This window comes from Papilio machaon, chromosome 6, assembly GCF_912999745.1.
Source record: "Papilio machaon chromosome 6, ilPapMach1.1, whole genome shotgun sequence".
In the NCBI taxonomy this organism is placed as follows: domain Eukaryota; kingdom Metazoa; phylum Arthropoda; class Insecta; order Lepidoptera; family Papilionidae; genus Papilio; species Papilio machaon.
The window spans coordinates 5107361-5127757 of record NC_059991.1 but is presented as its reverse complement, the minus strand read 5'-3'; the positions used below and the strand labels follow the sequence as shown (position 1 = coordinate 5127757).

Sequence of the window (20397 nt, the reverse complement as noted above, 5' to 3'; positions counted from 1 at the left end):
AGTTCCATATCATTTGATTTGCAAAATAAAAAGTATCTGGTATTCACTGTTAACGGTACTATTGGCAGATGAGTCATAATTATCATCATCACGCAATCGTACTGTATTAAAAAAATTACATTTTTTAATATTTACGTATCTCCCCAGTGCCTCAATTCCGTTTCTATGATGTCTCAAAATATAATCGAAATATGTAAAAAAAAAATCAATAAGATCGTCAGATTCTTAAGATATTCAAAAAATATTGAAAACGCGAAACGATCACTGTCCATAGACAAACGCAATAGCAGATGCGTTGCCTATCTTTAATCGACGGAGGAGGGAACGCTCTGAAAAAGGATATATTCATCGTATGCGTCCAATCTTCCATCACATCTACTTCCCCTTCCCATCATTTCCTAATAGGAAAAGAGTGGAAAGGGGATGGAAATTAGGCCTCCGACACACACACTCATCAGACGAAACAAAGAATTGCTTCCACTTCACGCCTGTCTTCTGTGTGACTCTAGCACTTATTTTTTGTGTAAGCTGTTTTTTTAGTATTTGAAAAATTAACGATAAAGACGTTAAAAAACAGCCTGGTTCTCAGGTTAAGATAGACACGAACGTGAAAAGGTGAGAAAAAAAAATTACCTCACAATATCAAGGCTGGAGCAGATGTTTAGTCACAACCTCGAGAAGAATTTGAAGAATCTTTAAAATATTTAAAGGGTCGCAATGGAATATTTTTCGCTATATTCATTTGATCCTACTACCTCTGATGAATAATTTTGTGATTATTTGAAACTAGGTCGTGCAAGTCTAATGATAATTTCATCTATAGAAACAGAAAATCGTTCTTTTCTTTGACCACCTTAAGAAATAGGTGCAATCATCAATGTTTGTTTTGTATTTTGATTAAATTATATAAAACTTCCATTTCCAAAACCAATTTGAAAGTTATAACAACCATTACAAAAAGTTTAATAAAAGATTACTAGTGCAGTAAATTTGCTTCCCACAATTCAACAATATAAGGAAATGATGACTTTGATTAATATTACAATTTATACAAAATCTAGATGACTTTTAATTCAATTTTACTGGTTTTGCTATAAAATAAATGTCACGATAGGTGAATACCAGCATATCGTCGTTTGACAGACATCTAGTAAAATTAAAACAAAACGAAATTATTATACATGTACGTTTTTTTAAGGGAATATAAAATGAAACTTATTATAAAATTCATAACTTTATTTACATTATAAATTCACGCTCGCTTTAATGTGTAACTACTTTATCTTAAATATTTATATGGTAGATAACTAGTTTATTGGGGTAAATGAGCACCAACTGGGACGAAGCCATTCTCATCAGCGGTGTAATCTACTCTGTATGTAACACCATCGGGGCCGAGGTATTCGTAAAAACCCTTAGCCCTAATTCCGCTGTTCTCGTTGTCGATCCTTTCCAATTTTCCAACTTCCTCAGCAAGGATTTTGTTATCAGTCTCATAGAGGTAGTGGTAACCGTCGGGAAGTACTTCAGTCTCTTGACGGAGAATACCAAAGTTGTAGTTATAACGACCGTCGCCTAAAGTTGCCACCACCGGTGCAACTGGTTGGACAGGTTTGTATACGTAAGTGGGTGTGGGACTCGGGACAAAGACGGGAGCAAAGCTAGGGGAAGTGGGACGGACGGTAGAACTGAAAAGAACCACGGGAGCCGGGGCTGCGCTAGGGGCCGGAGCTGGGGCTTCGCTAGATGACACCACTGGAGTTTCGCTGGGACTAGCGACAGGAACTTCGCTAGGGGAAACTTCAGCGGCATCGTTAAGTGCGGCGACGGTAGTTACTGGTACTTCACTTGGAACGGAAGCTTCGCTGGGTACTGGAGCGGATGCTTCGCTGGAAGAGACAACCGGAGCTTCACTGGGAGAAGCAACTGGCGCTTGGCTGGGAGCTGCAGTTTCGCTGCTTGGAGAGGCGCCAAGGACAACGCTGGGGACGGGGCTAGACTCAGGAAGGATGGTTACTGAAACGACGGGGCTGGCGGTGGCCGTGCTTACTGCCACTGGCTCCTTTTGTGCGATGTATGCACCGCCTGCTGTTCCGCGGTCCCCACTGAAAAAAAAAATGCAAGCGTTAACGCAGCAGATTATGTATAATAATTCATCTGTACACTTAAAATTATTTTTAAGTAGGAATTAATTTAGGAGTGGCGATTATTAATTTAAAATAAAAATTATAGTTACTACTTATCACTATCCACTAGAAAAGAAATTAAGTATCTGAGATGAGAGAGACTATATTTTACAGCCATTTTTAATTTTAGGAATAAATTTTTTGTAAAATATCAAGATTGAACAAAATTAGAAATTAATAAAAAAGAGATCATGACTCACTTGTATAAGCCGGTGTTGTCAGGCGTGTATTTACCGCTATTGTCAGGTCTGTTTACGAAGCTTTGGCCAAACGCTGTTGGATTGTAGTAACCACCAGTGCTGTAAGCATAACATAAAAATATTTTAAATGTAACATCCAGCTTTCTATTTCCATTCTGTTAAAATATAAAAAAGGGTAATTTTTTGTACAAATAAGATCTTATCGAATATAGAGTATAGATAAGAGGCAAGCAACATTCATTAGACTTAATTTATTTAATTTGTAATAGATTCATGGATTTCGATAGATTAGTATGTGCTAGGTCTCTATTACATAATAATCACTGATCGTATGTAGATATGTACTTGGAAATGACAGCTTTTTCTTTGTTCTGTCTTAAAAGCGCCTGTGCGCGCCTCACTGTCGTTTGATTCTATATATTTATTATTTTTCAGTTCAAATCCTCACCACATGACCAATTGCCGCTGTTATCGACGCGACGCCAAAACGGCGAAAATCAAAAGGGCACAAAATATCACGTCTTATAACCTGTCCATATATAGATATCAGTAATAATAATGTAACCGAACTAAAATTTGCTTTCTAGCTACTTACTTGTAAGCTCCAGTGTTTCCAGCGACGTAGCGCCCAGAGTTGTCATAGCGACCCGCGTTGTACGCTCCGGGGTTGTACCTGTTGGCAGGGTATCTGCCGAAGTTGTTGTATCTGCCAGCGTTGTTGCCGTTGTAGAAGCGGTTAGGGTCATACGCGCCGACAGACGCCGTTGATGACGCGTAGTAACGCGGCGTCGTCGTGACGAATTGGAACGGTGTTGGCCTGAAATAATATCGTATGTTAATTAACTTTAATTATTTAGAAAAATAAAATAGTTTTGGATAACTCATATAGAAATACATTAGTATATTTTTGTTTTCCTCCAAAATAACTTCTTTCTATTAGGATTGCTGGAGTAGATCTCAACAGCCCTATCACACTACTAAAATCACTTTTCACTTACTGCACCGTTTCACTTTCTGCTGCGAAGGCAGCCGCCACCAATGCACTCAGGACCTTTAAAAAAAACTAAACATCACTAAGCTGAAACATTTTATAATTAAAAACTTTATATTAATGTCCTTAATTTAGGCACCTTGTAATGATGGTAATTGTATCAAACGATTATCATACGAGACTACTTAAAAGCGACATTTTGTCCAATTGTATGATATATTGATAGCTAATATTCATATTATAATATTCGTCTTCTATGATTGAATACGTACCAGTATACTCCGCATTTTGTTATTATCTAGCGAGCTTTACTTCCTAAATGTGACGACTCAAAGATCCATGCCTATATATACCTTAATTTCGTCTAATTTTTAAAGTTATTCTGATGTCCAGTTTTACTCATTTATAATTTTTAAAACAATTAGTTATTCATCGTCAGTGATTCTCAATCTTCTCGTAATTAATCGTATCTTGACATAATTTAGCATAAATTCGCGAATTTTGTCACAGTGTACAAACTAACAATATGTACGTAAATCGTTGTACCTTGAATTCAACGCCTCGTTGCAAAATTCTTTCCTTTTTTTAGGCAATAATTCTGTTATAAAGTCAAATTTTAATGACAGTAACCTTTATCATCTATTTTAACTAAAAATGATTTATGATTATAGCATGTCATATGGCTAAGCTTACAAACGTTAAATGACTTAATGTTTGATGTATTTTTTTAAGTAACAAATATGAGAATATTTAAAAACAAAATTTTAATTAATGTGTTTATCAAAATTAACCCTTTTGGTATAAGTAGTTGTTTGTTTTTTAATAATTCATTTACAAGGAGCAAACTAATACACAAAATCAGTTCTTATGCTGTTTTAAATCCAACTTCTTTTTAGTGAGTTAAAAACATCATATTACTATCATGTTTTAATGCATTATGTAGCTTTGACAAACAGAAATTAAGATTTTGGATATTCTTTTACATTTTCCATTTGAAATTAAACAAGGTGCGAAATGTTGATTGCATTGATGAAGTAATGACGTTATAAACCATTTGTACTATATAAATTGTGAATTTTATAACAGTAAATTGCACGGCAGCTATCTTACAGCATAATGACATCTTAAATTAATTAAGAACGGCTTAACTCACGTATGATTTTCTGGTTACGGCACCGACTAGTTTCGAACACGTCGGGGTTCCACCTTCAGACCGAGTGTTTATTTTGAAATAGTAAGTTAATAATTATTTTATTATAATGTCTCACGAAAGTTTAAACAATTTAATGATATCTTGCATAAAATTTATCACTTACTGAAATACCTAAATATATTATTTAATCGAAAACTTTAAGCAACGTAAGATTTTACGATAGTCAATAAAAAAATAGATCGATTGAATTGCTAATTATATAATTGATCGAATCAAATATGATTGAAATATGGCTCTGTGACATTTAATTCGTTATTAAGACAAACATTTTTCGGTTTTGATGTCAAACAGCAAACGTATAATTTAAACGCAATAAATGCTTAGAGTTGTGAAGGTTTACTACTACGTTTACTGAAAACTTCCAAATTAAATTTACATAAGTTGAAATTTACAATTTGCAGTATTTAAAGTTATAAAAAGTGATACAAAAGACTTGTAAAATGTAAAAAATAATATGACATTTAGATAAGACCGCCAAATGTAATGCAACTTGAAATTTTTATCTATTAATTATTCAATAAGTCTTTGATATTTTAACACTTTTAATATAATGAAACAAGCCATTAAATAATGAAAAATAAAATATGTTACAGACAGACACACTAATTTTATTGATATGTATAATATATTATAGTTCTATTTTAGGTTTTTATTGTATTGTAAATAAATAAATAAATAATAAATAATTATAAAAGGCTGATAGGTTTCATTTAACTGTACGTTTTCACTGCCAAAACACGAACAATTTGTCAAAATGACGAAGTGTTTGTGACATATATTGTTGTTTCAGTTTTTTGTAACAGAATGTGAGGGATAATAATATGTGTTAATACAGGGGTCACTGCAGTCCAAACCCTCTATAATAATATATGAAAACTCACCATTACTGTTTTACGTACTTTAAAAATATCCACTTTTGTAAATCGTATCGAATACATTAATTTCAATTATTATACAATAGACAAAGAAACTAACATTATTTGAAGATTGACATGACAATGAAATTAGTGATATTTACAATAAACCAGTTTTTTAACTAAAACGGTTTTTTGGACTAAATAAAAACTACTAAATAAAGACTAAACAAAGTCTAAAATAAACGTCCAAACAAAGAAAGTTGAGGTTATAATGCGAGTTATGAAGCCAGACCTTAACCGGTCGGCTGTAAACAATTTGACAACCTTCCCGGGCATGCAGATTGCAGGCAAGAAATTTTAAGATGTAATTTTTTTTTATTAGTTAACAGCATCTGGTCGTTGACTTGTTAATCCTTTATTTATATTACGAGTTACAATAAATTTAACAGAAGGGTCTTTTTAAATTGAATACAGGTGATATCTTCAACTTTGTTATACGGAAACGCATGTATCAAAAGTTTAATAACAAGATATAACATGGGCGTCCGTGGCTCAGAGGTTAAACACATGACCTATAATATGCAGGTCCTGGGTTCGAATCCCGCCATGTAGCGATGTGTTTTTCGATTTACATATCGTCCCTTAGCGAACAACAAAGCAAAAGTCATTTTTATTAACTTTACTGGAGACGAAAAAAAACTGTATTTAATAAAATCGATGGATCGTCGATTTTCTGCTTCAACTCTTTTACTATACTTCTTTACCTTTCAATTATCATGTTACCAGTGGTTAGACGCGGAATGACCAGCTCCCAATATGAAAACCGCCAATTTTCGACTTGAGCGGTGTTGTAAGCTAAGGGACGATATTGTACATTTACCCAACGTTCTTAAGATGAAGGAAAACATCATGATGCAATCTGTACATGTCTGCGAAGAAATTCAAGGATATGTGTGAAGTCAACCAACCCGTACTGGGCCAGCTTGTTTAACTATGGCCTAGTCACCCCTTACTTAGGGTAGACTCCGACCTCCAGTGAGGACGTATAGTGGACTGATGATGATAATATAAAATGGTGTGTTGAAAAGAATTTTTTGCGAATGAAAACACAAATTATACATGTGACGAATACGATACTCGTATAGTGTGAATATTAGCAGTATAACAGTTATAAGTTATTGGAGTGTCATAATAAAAAATAAATTAACGAATTAATAATAACGAGTTTACTGTCAGAATAGTCAACAGATTCAATTTGATATACCACGAATTATAATTTCAAATAATTCGAAAACCACATTTCTTTTAAGAAATGTTAAGTCAACTTATCAAATGTTAACGACATCTGTTAAGCGACTCATATACCTAATGTGCGTAAACTTTATAATTTATTTATTGTATTTAATACCATTAGCTGTTAAATAGGAGATGAAAGGTAAATTGATTACCATATTCAGATCACTATGCATTAACACGAAGACATATAAAATACTAAATGGAATTGGGATCAAGGAGACAATTTGTGCTATTTTAAATGTCATGTCCATCTTGTTCATCATTCTTGTTAACACTTATCACTACATGACAGAAATAAGAATAAAAATAAATACGTAGAATAACATCTGTGTCCTGCGTAGACATGTTTAGCCCTAGCTAGCACAAAAAAGATATTGAAAATGGCTGATTCAATAACATAATTATATTATGTCTACACCTATAACAAATACTGCAATATCTAACATATTATGTGATTAAAGAATCAAATCTCCATTTCAATCTAAAATAGATTAGATAAATTTGTAGGCAGCATAATATCAATAGCAGGTATTTCTTTTATAATTTTTGTTGCGATTTTTTATTAATATACCCTGTGGCATCATGGTTTAGTTGAACGTATCGATGGACGTTATATCGATGATCCCTATGTCACATGCCACATAGACTATGTGGCATATGACATTTTCGTTTTACGATAAAAGGCAATGTATAGTGCCAGTCAAACTTAAAGGCGGCTCGCAATTTTCATGAAGCCGCTGCGCAAAACTCTCCCAGTGGTTGACCTTGCATTCACCTGCAAAAACTTACGCTTGCAATTAATCACAAGCCACTGTAAAGTTTGTATCTTACAATAAGCAAACAAGCAGACTGCTAGTATGTCGGCTCCATCAAATGATACTCATCTTTGATTGACATTTGGTTCGACAGGAAGCATGGCCATTTGAACGATACCTATAGTCAATAAGCTTATAAATTTCGATTTATTAACATAATTTTAAAATCATGAATAGCTAATGGTTAAGGCAACAAGTTTTTTTTTTGTACAAACATTTTTTAAAGAATTTGTTTATTATTTCATGCCATAATGACTAGTAATCAAAAGCAACGAATCTTAGCTGCCGACGATATGTTTTTAACAACTACAGTAATATTTTTTAATTTTGTTCACTTAATGCAAAGAAAGAAAGTACTTATTGATTTTTCAGCATAAATTCTTCAACGTTATAAGAAATTAATGGGGCCAGATACAGCAGATGTTTTTACGTTATTAACAATAATTTTTAGTTAGAAATTACAAAACAGTGACCTAAAGTATTGAGTAAAAAATTAATTATCTCCAGTACTTGTAAATCAATATGAAAGACATCAAAGTAGTGTTCCTTTTTTATTTAAGTTACTCTTCTTGTTTAATTAGAAGTTATTGCAACCAGCAACCAAATCTTTAGTACGTGTATTAGTAAAGCAACATTGTTTGATACTTGTAGCTTTAAGCCTTACGAAATTAGAAGATTCGAAACTTATTACTAAACTTTACAACTCACTAATAAGTTGATAAGGTTTCTTTATAACAGTCTTATTTCATGCGGGTTTATTATATTTTTGGTTTAGTTTATTACCTTGGCCGTTAAAATTGAATACCAATATTTTTTATTTGAGCGCCTGTCTAATTCTAATAGCTAAAATACTTTTGTGTCGATTAACGATGTTTTTATGAAAGCGAATAGTTGTAAATAATATTTTAGACATACATGCTTATACGATTGACAGAGAGAAGGTATCAAAAGAGACCTTAAAAAATCGCGTATAGTCATTTTAACAGTAAGCTAACCCTGTAATGTTATATTAAACTCATATTGAAAAAAAACAGCGTAATAACTCTGTCAAAATAATTATTAGCCTACAGTTATCTATCTAGGTATTATCTAGGCTGGATAGCAGTTTTTTTAACATAACACAAATTAACAAAACTAATTATATGATGATATATGACGATACTCCGATCACTAACTACCTAGGGACAAGAGATTAAAGTTGTTGGTGTATTTTTAGAAGTAATTTTGAATTATTTAGCTGTAATGATTTAGTTTGTGATATATTTAATTTTAAGATATTCCTCCCAAGTAGGGTTAGCAAGCGGCTGGCCGTAAAAAATTAAGCCAAAACTTTAAGGTTCATAAAACATTGTGCGCCTACCCCACGTTATAAGGCCAGGGAGATTATGATGATAACAGATTAACAAAACTGTACTGTGTAAAACACAAAAATATTTTCTAAATCAAGCACCTTAACCTGCTATAATAACATCACTAGTGAAATTTATGAAAATTTATACAGATGGTTATACAAAAAGGCTTTATAATTTTTTGTGTCGATGTTTTAAGCAACACTGTTAACTTTTACAAGGACAGTAACAGCGAGTGGCTTGGTTTTTTGCCTGTAGTATTGTTTTATCTTTTAATTAATGGAGACCTGCGGTGATTTTTTATAGTCATAGATATGCACCTAAAGTTTGTTCTTCATACCAACGGATGACAAAAATAAATAAAAACCATAGTTTCAGGAGCGTAGGCAAATCAATACTGTTTCGGACATAGCAGTATAATAAAACATTATTCTCGAAGTGGTGGTTGCCATAAAGATATTTTATATAAATGTACTCGTAAAGTCATGTTTGATCAAAATCTAACTTTGCATAGTTTAGGTGATATTGTGATGTTAAAAGTGTACTATTTTCTTTTGATGGAAAGTATAAAATCTAATATAGTAACAAGTTTGCAAACTTAAAATATATTTTATTTAATCAGGAATACGAAAAATGACAAAATAAAATGTTTATTAACAAAAAAAAAACAATGCTAAAATATCCCTTAAAATTTACACAATTTTTGTGACTAGAGCATTTAAGGTAGATGAACACCCACGGGCTTGTAACCAAACTCATCAGCGGTGTAGTCGACTCTGTAAGTAACGCCGTCGGGACCGAGGTACTCGTAGAATCCTTTAACTCTGGGGCCATAGTTGTCGTTGTCTATTTGCTCGACCTTGCCGTCTTGTTCGGCGAGGATTTTGTTTTCAGTCTCAAGAAGGTAATGATAACCACCAGGGGGAAGGTAATCATGATACAAACGAATAATGTCGTATTTCTTCAAGTAGGTTTCATCATAAGCTCTGTTTGGAGGAGCGACGTAGGGTTGTTGCGTGGGCTTGTATGTTGGCACGAAAACCGGAACTGGGCTCGGACTTGGAGTAGGGCTGGGAGCGACGATTGTTGTTGGTCTTGGTGCTTCGGTGGTAGTTAAATATTGTGTTGTGGTAGATACTGCTCCAGTGAAAGTACTTTCACTGTAAACAAAACAATAGATTTTAATATTTCGATTTCGATTTTTTGTTAGCTTTGGTAATCTTTCTACATAAACTTAGTATAGATGTTTGTGAAAATAAACATGGAAGTAAATACATTTATTTCCATGTCGATTTTGGCAAACATTGCCAAACATTGAACCTATTTTTCGCAGTAGCTCTCAGTAACTTGTTCCAAGAAATCAACACCCAATAACTTTTGATGGCCATTTTCAGTTCCTTAAAAATTTGGGTTAATCTAAATATATCTCAACCAATAAAATAAATTAACTTTGTATCTGGTTAAAACTAAATATATATATATATATATATATATATATATATATATATTTTAAATAGACTTACTCTCCGCTAACAGATGAAGATTTGTTCGAATCGCCCTGACTCTCGTTAGATCCGCCTGAGCTACCAGCGGAGCTCGAACCGGTGTATACACCCCCCGAACCCCCTGTGGAGCCAGAGCCGGTGTAAGCACCCCCCGCGCCACCCGCGGAGCTCGCCCCACTGTAGAAGCCTCCCGCGCCTCCCGCGCCTCCCGCACTGCTTGAGCCTGAGTAGAAACCTCCAGCGCCGCCGCGATCGCCGCGGTCCCCGCTGTGAATGTAATTAAATATGAAGATTAAAATGTTTAATACCTAGTAGTTAAAACATGCATGCAATTATCATAAAGAACATTTCAAAGCTACGGATCGAATATAAAACATTTTGCGTACTTACTTGTAAGCTCCTGACCCATCGGGGATGTATCTTCCAGAGCTATCGTAGCGTCCACCACTGTAACGCCCGGCGTCATAGCGTCCGGGGTCATAGCGACCGGGGTCATAGCGACCAGGGTCGTAGCGGCCAGGGTCGTACTTCCCTGGGTTGTAACGCCCAACACTGTCAGACTTAGTCGTTAAATACCTAGGCGTCGACGTTGTGAAGAACTGGAGAGGATTGTACCTAGAAAATAATTAAATGATATTTAGTTAGAGCTTTAAGAACGAAACGTGACATTTTTTTTAAAAAAATTCGGTTTGTTTTATTATATTCTAGAAAAAAACTTCAAATATAAAATCGAGTCTCGCGAAGGAGAAGCAGCCTCTTCCGCAAAATTTGTGAGATCTCATGTAAAACCTGGTGATTACAGTTAGTGTCAATTTTAAAGCCTTGGCAATTAAACGGCACTATTAGGTATGCTGAAAGAAAGTTCTATTATATTAATTTCATTACTATCTAAATCTAAGTAGTGCAATCAAAAATAAACTATGTGGCAATAGTCTATCGTAGTTCTAAGATTTAAGTAATCATTCTAATCTTAAAGCTATCTTTTATTAAGTATTGTAAAGAAAATTAATATTAAAAACGTAATAATTACCTCCCAGTTTCAGCCGCCAAAGCCACCGTCACAGTGACACAGAGGACCTTTTAAAATATGAACTATATTCAAATCGTATTTCATTGTCGAGGTTCACAAAATTAAAACACAGTTAGTGTAATTTATGAGAATTTGATACAAAAGGTACCTTAATTAAAAATTTAAAATTTAAATTTTTAAATCAAAAGAATTGAACTGACAATAAAGGATATCAAACCTACTTTTATTATTTACTTCCCAATATGGCATTCTGCTTTAACAAGATTTTAAAACTAATTTATGATAATAATAAAATGTTAGAATGGTAAAAAGCACTTTAAAAATGAAATAATCTATAAAATAAATAATAATAACTTTGATAACAAGGTTGGTTGTTAAATTATAATATAATTCAGTGATTTAGCATTATAAATGTAACGTACCAATATCCCCCTCATTTTCTTAATATCTAGGACGCTACCAACTTGAATGTGCTACACCAAAGACTGAATCCTTTTATATATTTTTTTTCACCCAGTTTCATAAACTTATGCTCAAGTCCAGTTCCACTCATTTATAATGAGTAAACAAAATATGATTAGTTATTCATTAACAGCGATTCTCAATCTTTGCGCAGTAAAATTATTAATTTACGTTCTTTTGGTGTCTTATTTGTTATGGTTTTCTACTCTCTAAGTAACATGCACAAATAAAATGTTGTGTATTAATACTTGTTATAATACACAACGTCAAAATCACCGTTTTCGCCTTAATTCCATACGCCTTTACATAATAAATGTCCGATATGCCGTTTCTGGTAATAAAGTCTTGTACTAAATGTGCTTTATAAGAAGTTATTATACATGTTATTTACATAGTTTCTGAACGGCAGTTAATACAAACGTGCTACTGGTTTCTTACACATACCAAAAGGAAGGGAAAACGAAACGTAAATTCGAGGTGATGAGATTTTTTTGGGTAGGTTCCGTTTCCTGTGTAAAATTCACCAATCATAGTCATACTAGACAATGATTCGCCTATTCGCCGAGCGCCGTTAACGATAAATGTTGAAATTTTAACGGCATCAATACGCATGGGTGTCTTAACATTAAATAAATACGAATTCATATTTTCTTAACATACCGTGATTTATATTTTAGATAAGCTAGCTAGACCTTGTTTGGAAAAATCAATAGTAATTTAAATTTTTATCAGTGTATTTCTTAAGTTTATGGATACATATCAAAGAAGGCGCACAATAAAATGTTTTAATATTGAAATTTTAATTATTTCAATGGCATGTGACATTTAAAGGTATACATTAATTAAACAATAAATAAATTAAATATTTCTTTATTTCCAACACTGTTGCGAACATTAAAAAGCTAGGAATGTAAGACTTTTGCAAAAAGCTTCAGAAGAATAAACTGCACTAAAATAACCTTAAAAATAGATGTAATTACATAATTTTTGTGACTAGAGCATTTAAGGTAGATGAACACCCACGGGCTTGTAACCAAACTCATCAGCGGTGTAGTCGACTCTGTAAGTAACGCCGTCGGGACCGAGGTACTCGTAGAATCCTTTAACTCTGGGGCCATAGTTGTCGTTGTCTATTTGCTCGACCTTGCCGTCTTGTTCGGCGAGGATTTTGTTTTCAGTCTCAAGAAGGTAATGATAACCACCAGGGGGAAGGTAATCATGATACAAACGAATAATGTCGTATTTCTTCAAGTAGGTTTCATCATAAGCTCTGTTTGGAGGAGCGACGTAGGGTTGTTGCGTGGGCTTGTATGTTGGCACGAAAACCGGAACTGGGCTCGGACTTGGAGTAGGGCTGGGAGAAGGAGAGGGATTAGGAGCCAAAGTAGTTGTCGGTCTCGGCGCTTCAGTAGTTGTAGAAACGTATGCTGGAGTCGTGTACACTGCTCCAGTGTAGCCACCACCACTGCAATTAAAACCAATAATTATCCGATACTCAAATATATATAAAGTAACGATCCCGAAAAGCACTAAATTTATTTATGTTTATCATTTGTATGGGAGTTTTTTCTTCTATCATCACGTATATTATAAAAAAAAAGAGAAATAATTGTAGTTAATTAAAAAAAAAACGGCAGACTATTGCATCCCGAGAAGAATGCGATACGAATGACACCTCTCCCGTCAAAATGGGTTCAGTCGTTTAAAGTGCACGACACAGTGGAACTTAAATACATACAAACCTTAATACATAAAAACATATGTATTTAGAAAAGCGAAAAATAGTACCCTCAGGAGTCTGTCGGTTAAAAATAAAATCTTACCCGTTGTAGTCATTGTTGTCGGGCTGGTACTTGCCTCCGTCGCTTCTTTCGGGAACATAGAAGCCACCAGCGCCGCCACGATCCCCGCGGTCACCACTGACACGATTTAAGACATTTGTCAAAAAGTAAAAATGTGAAGTTAAAATAAACATTAATACTTTTCTATCAAACGAATTATCTACATCCTGAAATATAAGCGTCTTCCATGCAATTGTAGTAATTGTTTCCGTATTCAAGAATCATTGATCCAAAAAGTTGAGATGTGAAATTGTTAAGAAAATGTATTCCTCGTTACTTTGACTAATTCAAAATACGACTAACCTTTATTTTTTTAAATAAACCTAGAATCAATATCAACGTACGACACACTCTAAAAAAATTAAAAGACTAAAGCAATCGCTGGCTGTCATAGGGGTTAAACCATTTTTGCTGAGATTATATTACAATATTAAATATTTTAAAAATTCAATGATAAGAATTAGACATTTTTAATTCATTGAATTTCAATATACTAATACTAAAATTAAAGTGGTATACCTACTATATCAGTCTAATATGTAATAAACGTTCCACTTACTTGTACTTGCCAGAATTGTCAGGAATCCAGCGTCCAGATTGGTCGTATTTGCCGGGATTGTATTTACCAGGATCGTATTTACCGGGGTCGTATTTGCCAGGGTCATAGCGACCGGCACTATAGCGACCAGGGTCATAACGGCCGTCGTAGCGACCTGGGTTAGCGGGAGTCGTTGAATATCTTCCGAAGTAACGGTTATAGCTTGGTGTTGATGTGACAAACTGGAAGGGCGTGGGACTGAAATAAAATGAAAATTGTAAATTGGCATGATTTTCTTATACTTATTTCATATTGTTACTCCTTTGCCATTGTTTTATTCAGAACGTAGACGAAATTCAGACTGATAGACCGAAGATTGTTTCACACTTATACTTTTCATTGATAATGAAACCAGAAGGCATCGTTTCCCACCACATGCCTTCTTTACTACCCTCCTATTTTCTAGGAGGGAGAAAATGATGATCATCACAAATTAAATATAAGAATGCTAAATTGTGAAAAGTTCCATTTTACCCTTTTTTGGATCAACAGACAACAATTCTGAAAATAAAACGTACCTTCCAGTATCCGCCGCAAACGCGACCGCTACGGTCAAACATAGCACCTTGAATGAGAAAAATAGATTTAAATTTATACTCTCTACACATTTTAGGCCAAATAAGGTTGTGATAAAAATGTTTAAAAAGTTATAAATTAACATAATGGACTATAAAATACCGCTTTAACGGTGTCTAGGTACATTTGCATATTATTTAGATCACTTTATCTAATATTTACATTAAGATTATTATACAAACCAGAACGCCCCGCATTTCGGTTCCGTGCGAGCTTTACAACTTGAGTGTGTTCTCTGAAACGTCAAACTCTATTTATACCTTTTTCATCTACTCTATATATTTCCTCCCTTGTCTTGTTCATCTCATTCATAATCTGAATAAACAAACAATGTTAGTCACTGGCAGAGATTCCCAATCTTCTACTAGAAGCTTATACATTTTTGTGCGTAATGAATGTTTAATTCTTCATTCCAATTAATAATTTGAGTTTTTGATGTTTATTCTAGCTTCTATGATCGTCTGCGTATTTCATTTTTTCGATGTATATACTTCACCTATATTAAGTCTTCTACGACGTGAAGTACGCGCGAGCTGCCGTGAGGCAACAATGACCACTGCGAAGCACACCGATGACCTTGAGTCGCCAAGATCTATGAAAAGAATGACACAACATGTGCAGAGTACTATCAATTAATTATGATTGACTGATATCTCGCTTTATTCGTTATGTATATGAGGAACTGACTATTAACGTCTGCTAGTCAAAGACATTTGTTAAGAAGGAAAAGGTACATATTTCGTCAAATTCCATGATGGCGCTTTATTAATTTTAAATTCGGAATGGAATTCTGCTACGCAAAATTAAAAATATCTACATATATCAAAGCGTAGTGTAAAATATTTATTTTACACTACGCTATTATTAAAATGAAATACACGTATTTATTAAAGTTTCATAAAAATCAATTATCAATGTAATTGGCAACGCAATAAAGATGTGAATATTGATTTCTATTTACAATGTTAAAATATTTAAAATAAACGCTACGGTACTACAAAGCAAAAATATAAATAGCAGTTTATTTCGTAATAGTTTGAGAACCTTACCAGATTGAACGTCACATGAGAACGATTTTTAAAGATGGATTTTCACCGTGCGTGAATCTGCAAACGGTCGCAGACAAATCGACGTAACGCAAATAAAACGACATTAATCAATGAAATTTCACTGCCATGAAAATTGTTTTTTTTTTATGAATTATAGGGATATCATTGTGTTTCTTAAAAAGTCTGTTGCCAGTGGTAACATTGCGCAAACAAGTTCAAGGCTGACCCTTTTACTCGCCATGACTGCGTGTGGTGCGTGAGTCTCATGGTTATCTTCCGTCCGTCTGAAAATCAACGCACCATGGAACCCACCTTTAAATGCACAGTCTGCGATAAGTTAGAGTAACTCACACAACGTTTGTATGTGTGAGTTTTGTTCAATACATAGGTAAATAGATGTGAATTTTTACTTTTTGATTATTATGTATCAATTTCCATTTGTGATGTAATAAATGATCTATAATTGATTTAAATTTAAATTTATTGTTTTCTCAGCCGGAACTTCTTATTAGTTACTTAACTAGCTTTTACCCGCGACTCCGTCCGCGAGGAATTAAAAAAATGCACACAGGATAAAAAGGTTCCTACGTCCGTCCCCTAGTTCTAAGCTACCCCCCCATCAATTTTCAGCTAAATCAGATCGACGAGTTATAAATTGTGTAACTAACACGACTTTCTTTTATATATATATATATAGATAATTGTGTGTAATGTAAGAAATAAAGTTTGTATTTTTTATTATTTTCCTAAAATTTCGTGGTAAGATAACATTTATTAAAAATGTATTACAAAAACATCACAGGCCATAATTTGAATGATACATACAATTTCATTCATCATTAGATTAAACAGTGAAAGAAAAACATTATATTATTATTATTAAAAAGAAGATGTACATAAAGTTATTTTTAATAAAAAAAAAGTTTTTAATTGTACGCACTGGAATCGTATAAAATTTTCCTTTTTATTTAATACTACTTCTTCCTAAATTATTAATAGCATAGGATATCTTCTACGGCCGTTCTGCATTCTGGAAGCAGGTAGATTGATATGATATACACTACACGGAAGAACAACTACGTTTATTTACTCGTAAGTACTAATTACTAAGGAATGAAAAGATTAATTTTAATGTAACATGTTAACATTCCTGGATAAAATTACTAGAAAAAAGCTATGTCCTGTTTATTTTTAATGAGGAAGGCTACATTTTAATTTTCTCGTCAGAACACATACGATCGAAAGATAAAAGATGGTAATAAAAGTTATATAACTTTTAAGGCTGAAAAGGTGCGGCTCTGATTATTATCTTCCAAGTTATTTGTTGCATCGGAAGGTGTGAAAAGAACCTGAGCTAATATAATGTCATGGACGATCCGGGTATAATATCAAGATGTCTAATATGCATACCCATAGATATATTTAAAGGTAAGAAAAGGTTACATTTTGTTCGTCATGATAATTTAATAACATCTAATGTGCAATATGCCAGTTGCAGTCCAAATAGGAAATGACAAAATATTAATTACCAGCTTACGCCCGCAACTGCGTCCAAGCGGAATTAAAAAAAACTTAATTAATAGTCTATATGTTCATCCAGACTATGTTCTACATCTACGTCAAATTTCAGCGAGATCCCTTTAGCCTTTCTGGAGATACCTTCTAACAAACATCCATCCATCTTTTTCTTTATTCTTTCGCATTTATAATATTAGTAAGATATAATTAGGCAATAGAGTCGTAGTAGATTCTACATATATGGGAACAAATGGTAAGACGACAGGACACGTAGTGATGAGATATTGATGATGTAATAAACCCAGAAATAGAAAGATACGTCTGTTATCTCTTAATAATTTTAAATGAGACAACATACAAACTTATGTATTTATTTTAACTAAGAAGCTAGGGAAAAATATACAGAATTGAATACGATAAAGATGTTTCTAAGAGTCATATAGCTACTGAGACATAAAATTATACCTTGACCATAATCATTTAGTTACAAATCGAAGATAAAACAGTTAAATTATTAATTCACTTGGCATGTTAAATAACGTTAATGTAAATTTTCAGTAGAAAACAAATTAAATGTTGTTTTTATTATCTCGTTAGCGGCCATCTTCGAGCCTTCTGTCATAAGAAATTTACATTTTATGAAGGTATGCAACTAGATCCGTGATTCAGGATACCTTAAATGTATACTTTTGTTGTACAAATTTATAAACAAATCGAAATCTGATTTTTATAGCACGTATTTTGTAATGCGCTTAATGGTCAACAGATATTACATAATTAAGGCGAAGAATATAACTTTAAAAATGTATTATTATTGAAATTACTCGAATCTTTTGACAACTTGTATGAATTCGGTTTTTTATAATATATACATAAACATAAAAATCTCTTGTCACGGTGTATGTGGTCGACCTCCTCCAAAACGTTACTACAGCTGATTTACCTATATAATATTTTGAGAAGTTATTTCAACTTTTACATTGCAACGCAGTTTTGGTTGTCTTAGATAGTATTTTGTTAAACATAAGTACATGTTTTCTAACGCTCAGCTGGTTCAAAAACGTGACACACAGGGGTAACTCAATATTTTTAAGTAATAAATGTAGCCAATTTTTGAAATCGGTCCTGTAGTTTTTGAGTTTATTGGTTACATAAATATATATGTATATAAATCTTACCTCTTTATTCAATTAGTATAGATGAAAATTGTGATAGCAACGCAAACCTAAGTAAAGCGCCTGTATTTTTTACTGCAGTGGATTTAAATTTATAATTGCAAACAATAAACAGGTAGGCGCCATCAAATCGAAAATGTGCCAGGCGTTTCTCCTACTACTAAATTAATTAGAACTAATGAACTAGCATTACCAGTTACACAGGAAAGGGCCAACTCCTTCGCAATAAGACTGGGATATATCTTTGTAGTCCATAGAGGTGGAAACTAATAGACTAGAATAGATTCTATAGTAATTACAGGTCAAACTCAAAAATTTGGCGTTAACCGACCAACGTGTCCAAACAAACCTTTTTTGAATAGCTAACAGTTCTTAAGAATTATTTATTATATTTGACAATTGTACAACGAATTCGTTTCATTGTAATTAATATCTTTCTTCTCCACTATATATCTCATTATTTTATTCGTCCTTGATAATAAAAACAAATGATTCATTGTAAATGTTTATAAATAATCAATGAAACGTGTGCAGATGTTTATTTTCTAAATTTCTAGCAAGAAACTCCAGTTCAGTACAATTTTCACCTACATTTTTTATTGTACCATGTAAAACTGGGCTCTTTTCTTATATTCTGTATTAAATAAATTATGTTAAATGAGCCAAAAATAATGCTAATAGTATCTTGTTCCATTATTTAAATGTGTTATTTTTTTATTTAATTGTCTAAATTTGCATTTGCTGTGCATCATACAGAGATTTACGCGTGTTGCATACTTGAACACCCACACAAATTAAATAATATAAATATTTTAATAATTTTAAATAAACATTATTATTCAAGGATAGATATAAATGATATAAAAAATTCCGTAGAAACTTTTTAATGAACAGGATGGACATTTCAGACGTGTCAAAATTAATGTGCGTCATCAGCCTTCAAATTAGGAACAAAGATAACGGGACGATGTTAAGAGTGGTAGGGCATTGGATCACTGACAATCCATTCTTCGGTTGAGAAGCAGAAATATAGATTAGCTTTTCTTCATGCCTGTTACTACTAAGTGTTCAGAGTGACCATGGTATAGATAGGCCTCTAAAAATGACTGCTATAAGGCGCGGAAAGTCTTTTGGCCACTTTCATACACTTATATCCGGAATAGGGCCAGTAAAATCCAATTTTGGCTTCATAATCTAACTACAATGCTAATTAATAATGTTCCAAACTTGGTCTTGTTTTGAATCTACTAATATTTCTGGAAGCGAATAATGATTTGTTATTACGTAATGTGTAAATAGACCATAAATAATATAATTTCTCAGTTATTGTTATATAAAAATATTAAGAGCAGTATTACGTACATTTCTCGAAAATATTAGTGATTTTTTTAAAGAAAAGAACTTGGTCCTATTTTTATTTTACAATAGCACTGAACCTTTATCTATAAGGTTTGATATAAAAGAACTGGAAACCTGATTTAACTCGGTGTTTTATAATGTATATTTCAGTTTTTTTGGGATAATGTTCTCGATTAAACTACGAGTAAATGAGAACTTTTGTATGAATAATTTTATGACCCATTAACTATCGCCTATTTTAATGCTAGTTTACTATATTATATACATGTATTATAACTAAAACAACATCCTAAAAATGTTATAAACACATTCACTAAATTTAATTTTTCTTTTTCAAATAAACAAAATCACTTTCGAGCATTTTTAATAAGCTGACG

General features: G+C 33.0%; 2 protein-coding genes across 3 annotated transcripts; both read right to left on the bottom strand.

The window, feature by feature from the left end:
- Positions 1–1221: 1221 nt before the first annotated feature.
- On the bottom strand, positions 1222–3734 carry LOC106714830 (larval cuticle protein LCP-30). Its single transcript, XM_014507946.2, has 5 exons — positions 3650–3734; positions 3385–3437; positions 2982–3203; positions 2387–2485; positions 1222–2105 (listed from the first exon to the last, which is right to left on the bottom strand). The coding sequence occupies exons 1-5, from the start codon at positions 3662–3664 to the stop codon at positions 1313–1315; spliced, it is 1182 nt and encodes a 393-aa protein (XP_014363432.2). The 5' UTR covers positions 3665–3734; the 3' UTR covers positions 1222–1312.
- A 5852-nt stretch (positions 3735–9586) lies between these two features.
- On the bottom strand, positions 9587–15165 carry LOC106715073 (larval cuticle protein LCP-30). Of its 2 annotated transcripts, XM_014508284.2 has the most exons (6): positions 15102–15165; positions 14862–14908; positions 14305–14541; positions 13728–13823; positions 13236–13369; positions 9590–9954 (listed from the first exon to the last, which is right to left on the bottom strand). In XM_014508284.2, the coding sequence occupies exons 1-6, from the start codon at positions 15114–15116 to the stop codon at positions 9626–9628; spliced, it is 858 nt and encodes a 285-aa protein (XP_014363770.1). In that variant the 5' UTR covers positions 15117–15165; the 3' UTR covers positions 9590–9625. The 2 variants fall into 2 exon arrangements, with proteins under 2 accessions (XP_045534185.1, XP_014363770.1); XM_045678229.1 differs by lacking the exons at positions 13236–13369; positions 13728–13823; positions 14305–14541; positions 14862–14908; positions 15102–15165 and adding exons at positions 10431–10679; positions 10803–11027; positions 11443–11489; positions 11865–11928 and having other exon boundaries at positions 9587–10067.
- Positions 15166–20397: the final 5232 nt, after the last annotated feature.

Bases quoted from the DNA above. Each gene is read 5' to 3' on its own strand.
- LOC106715073 (XM_045678229.1), bottom strand. The intron at 10,680-10,802 runs GTAAGTACGCAA...TTACATTCACAG, and splicing joins GATGGGTCAGGAGCTTACAA to CGGGGACCGCGGCGATCGCG. The intron at 10,068-10,430 runs GTAAGTCTATTT...TTTTGTTTACAG, and splicing joins TCTTCATCTGTTAGCGGAGA to TGAAAGTACTTTCACTGGAG.
- LOC106714830 (XM_014507946.2), bottom strand. The intron at 3,204-3,384 runs GTAAGTGAAAAG...ATATTATTTCAG, and splicing joins GCAGAAAGTGAAACGGTGCA to GCCAACACCGTTCCAATTCG. The intron at 2,106-2,386 runs GTGAGTCATGAT...TTTTTTTTTCAG, and splicing joins GACAACACCGGCTTATACAA to TGGGGACCGCGGAACAGCAG.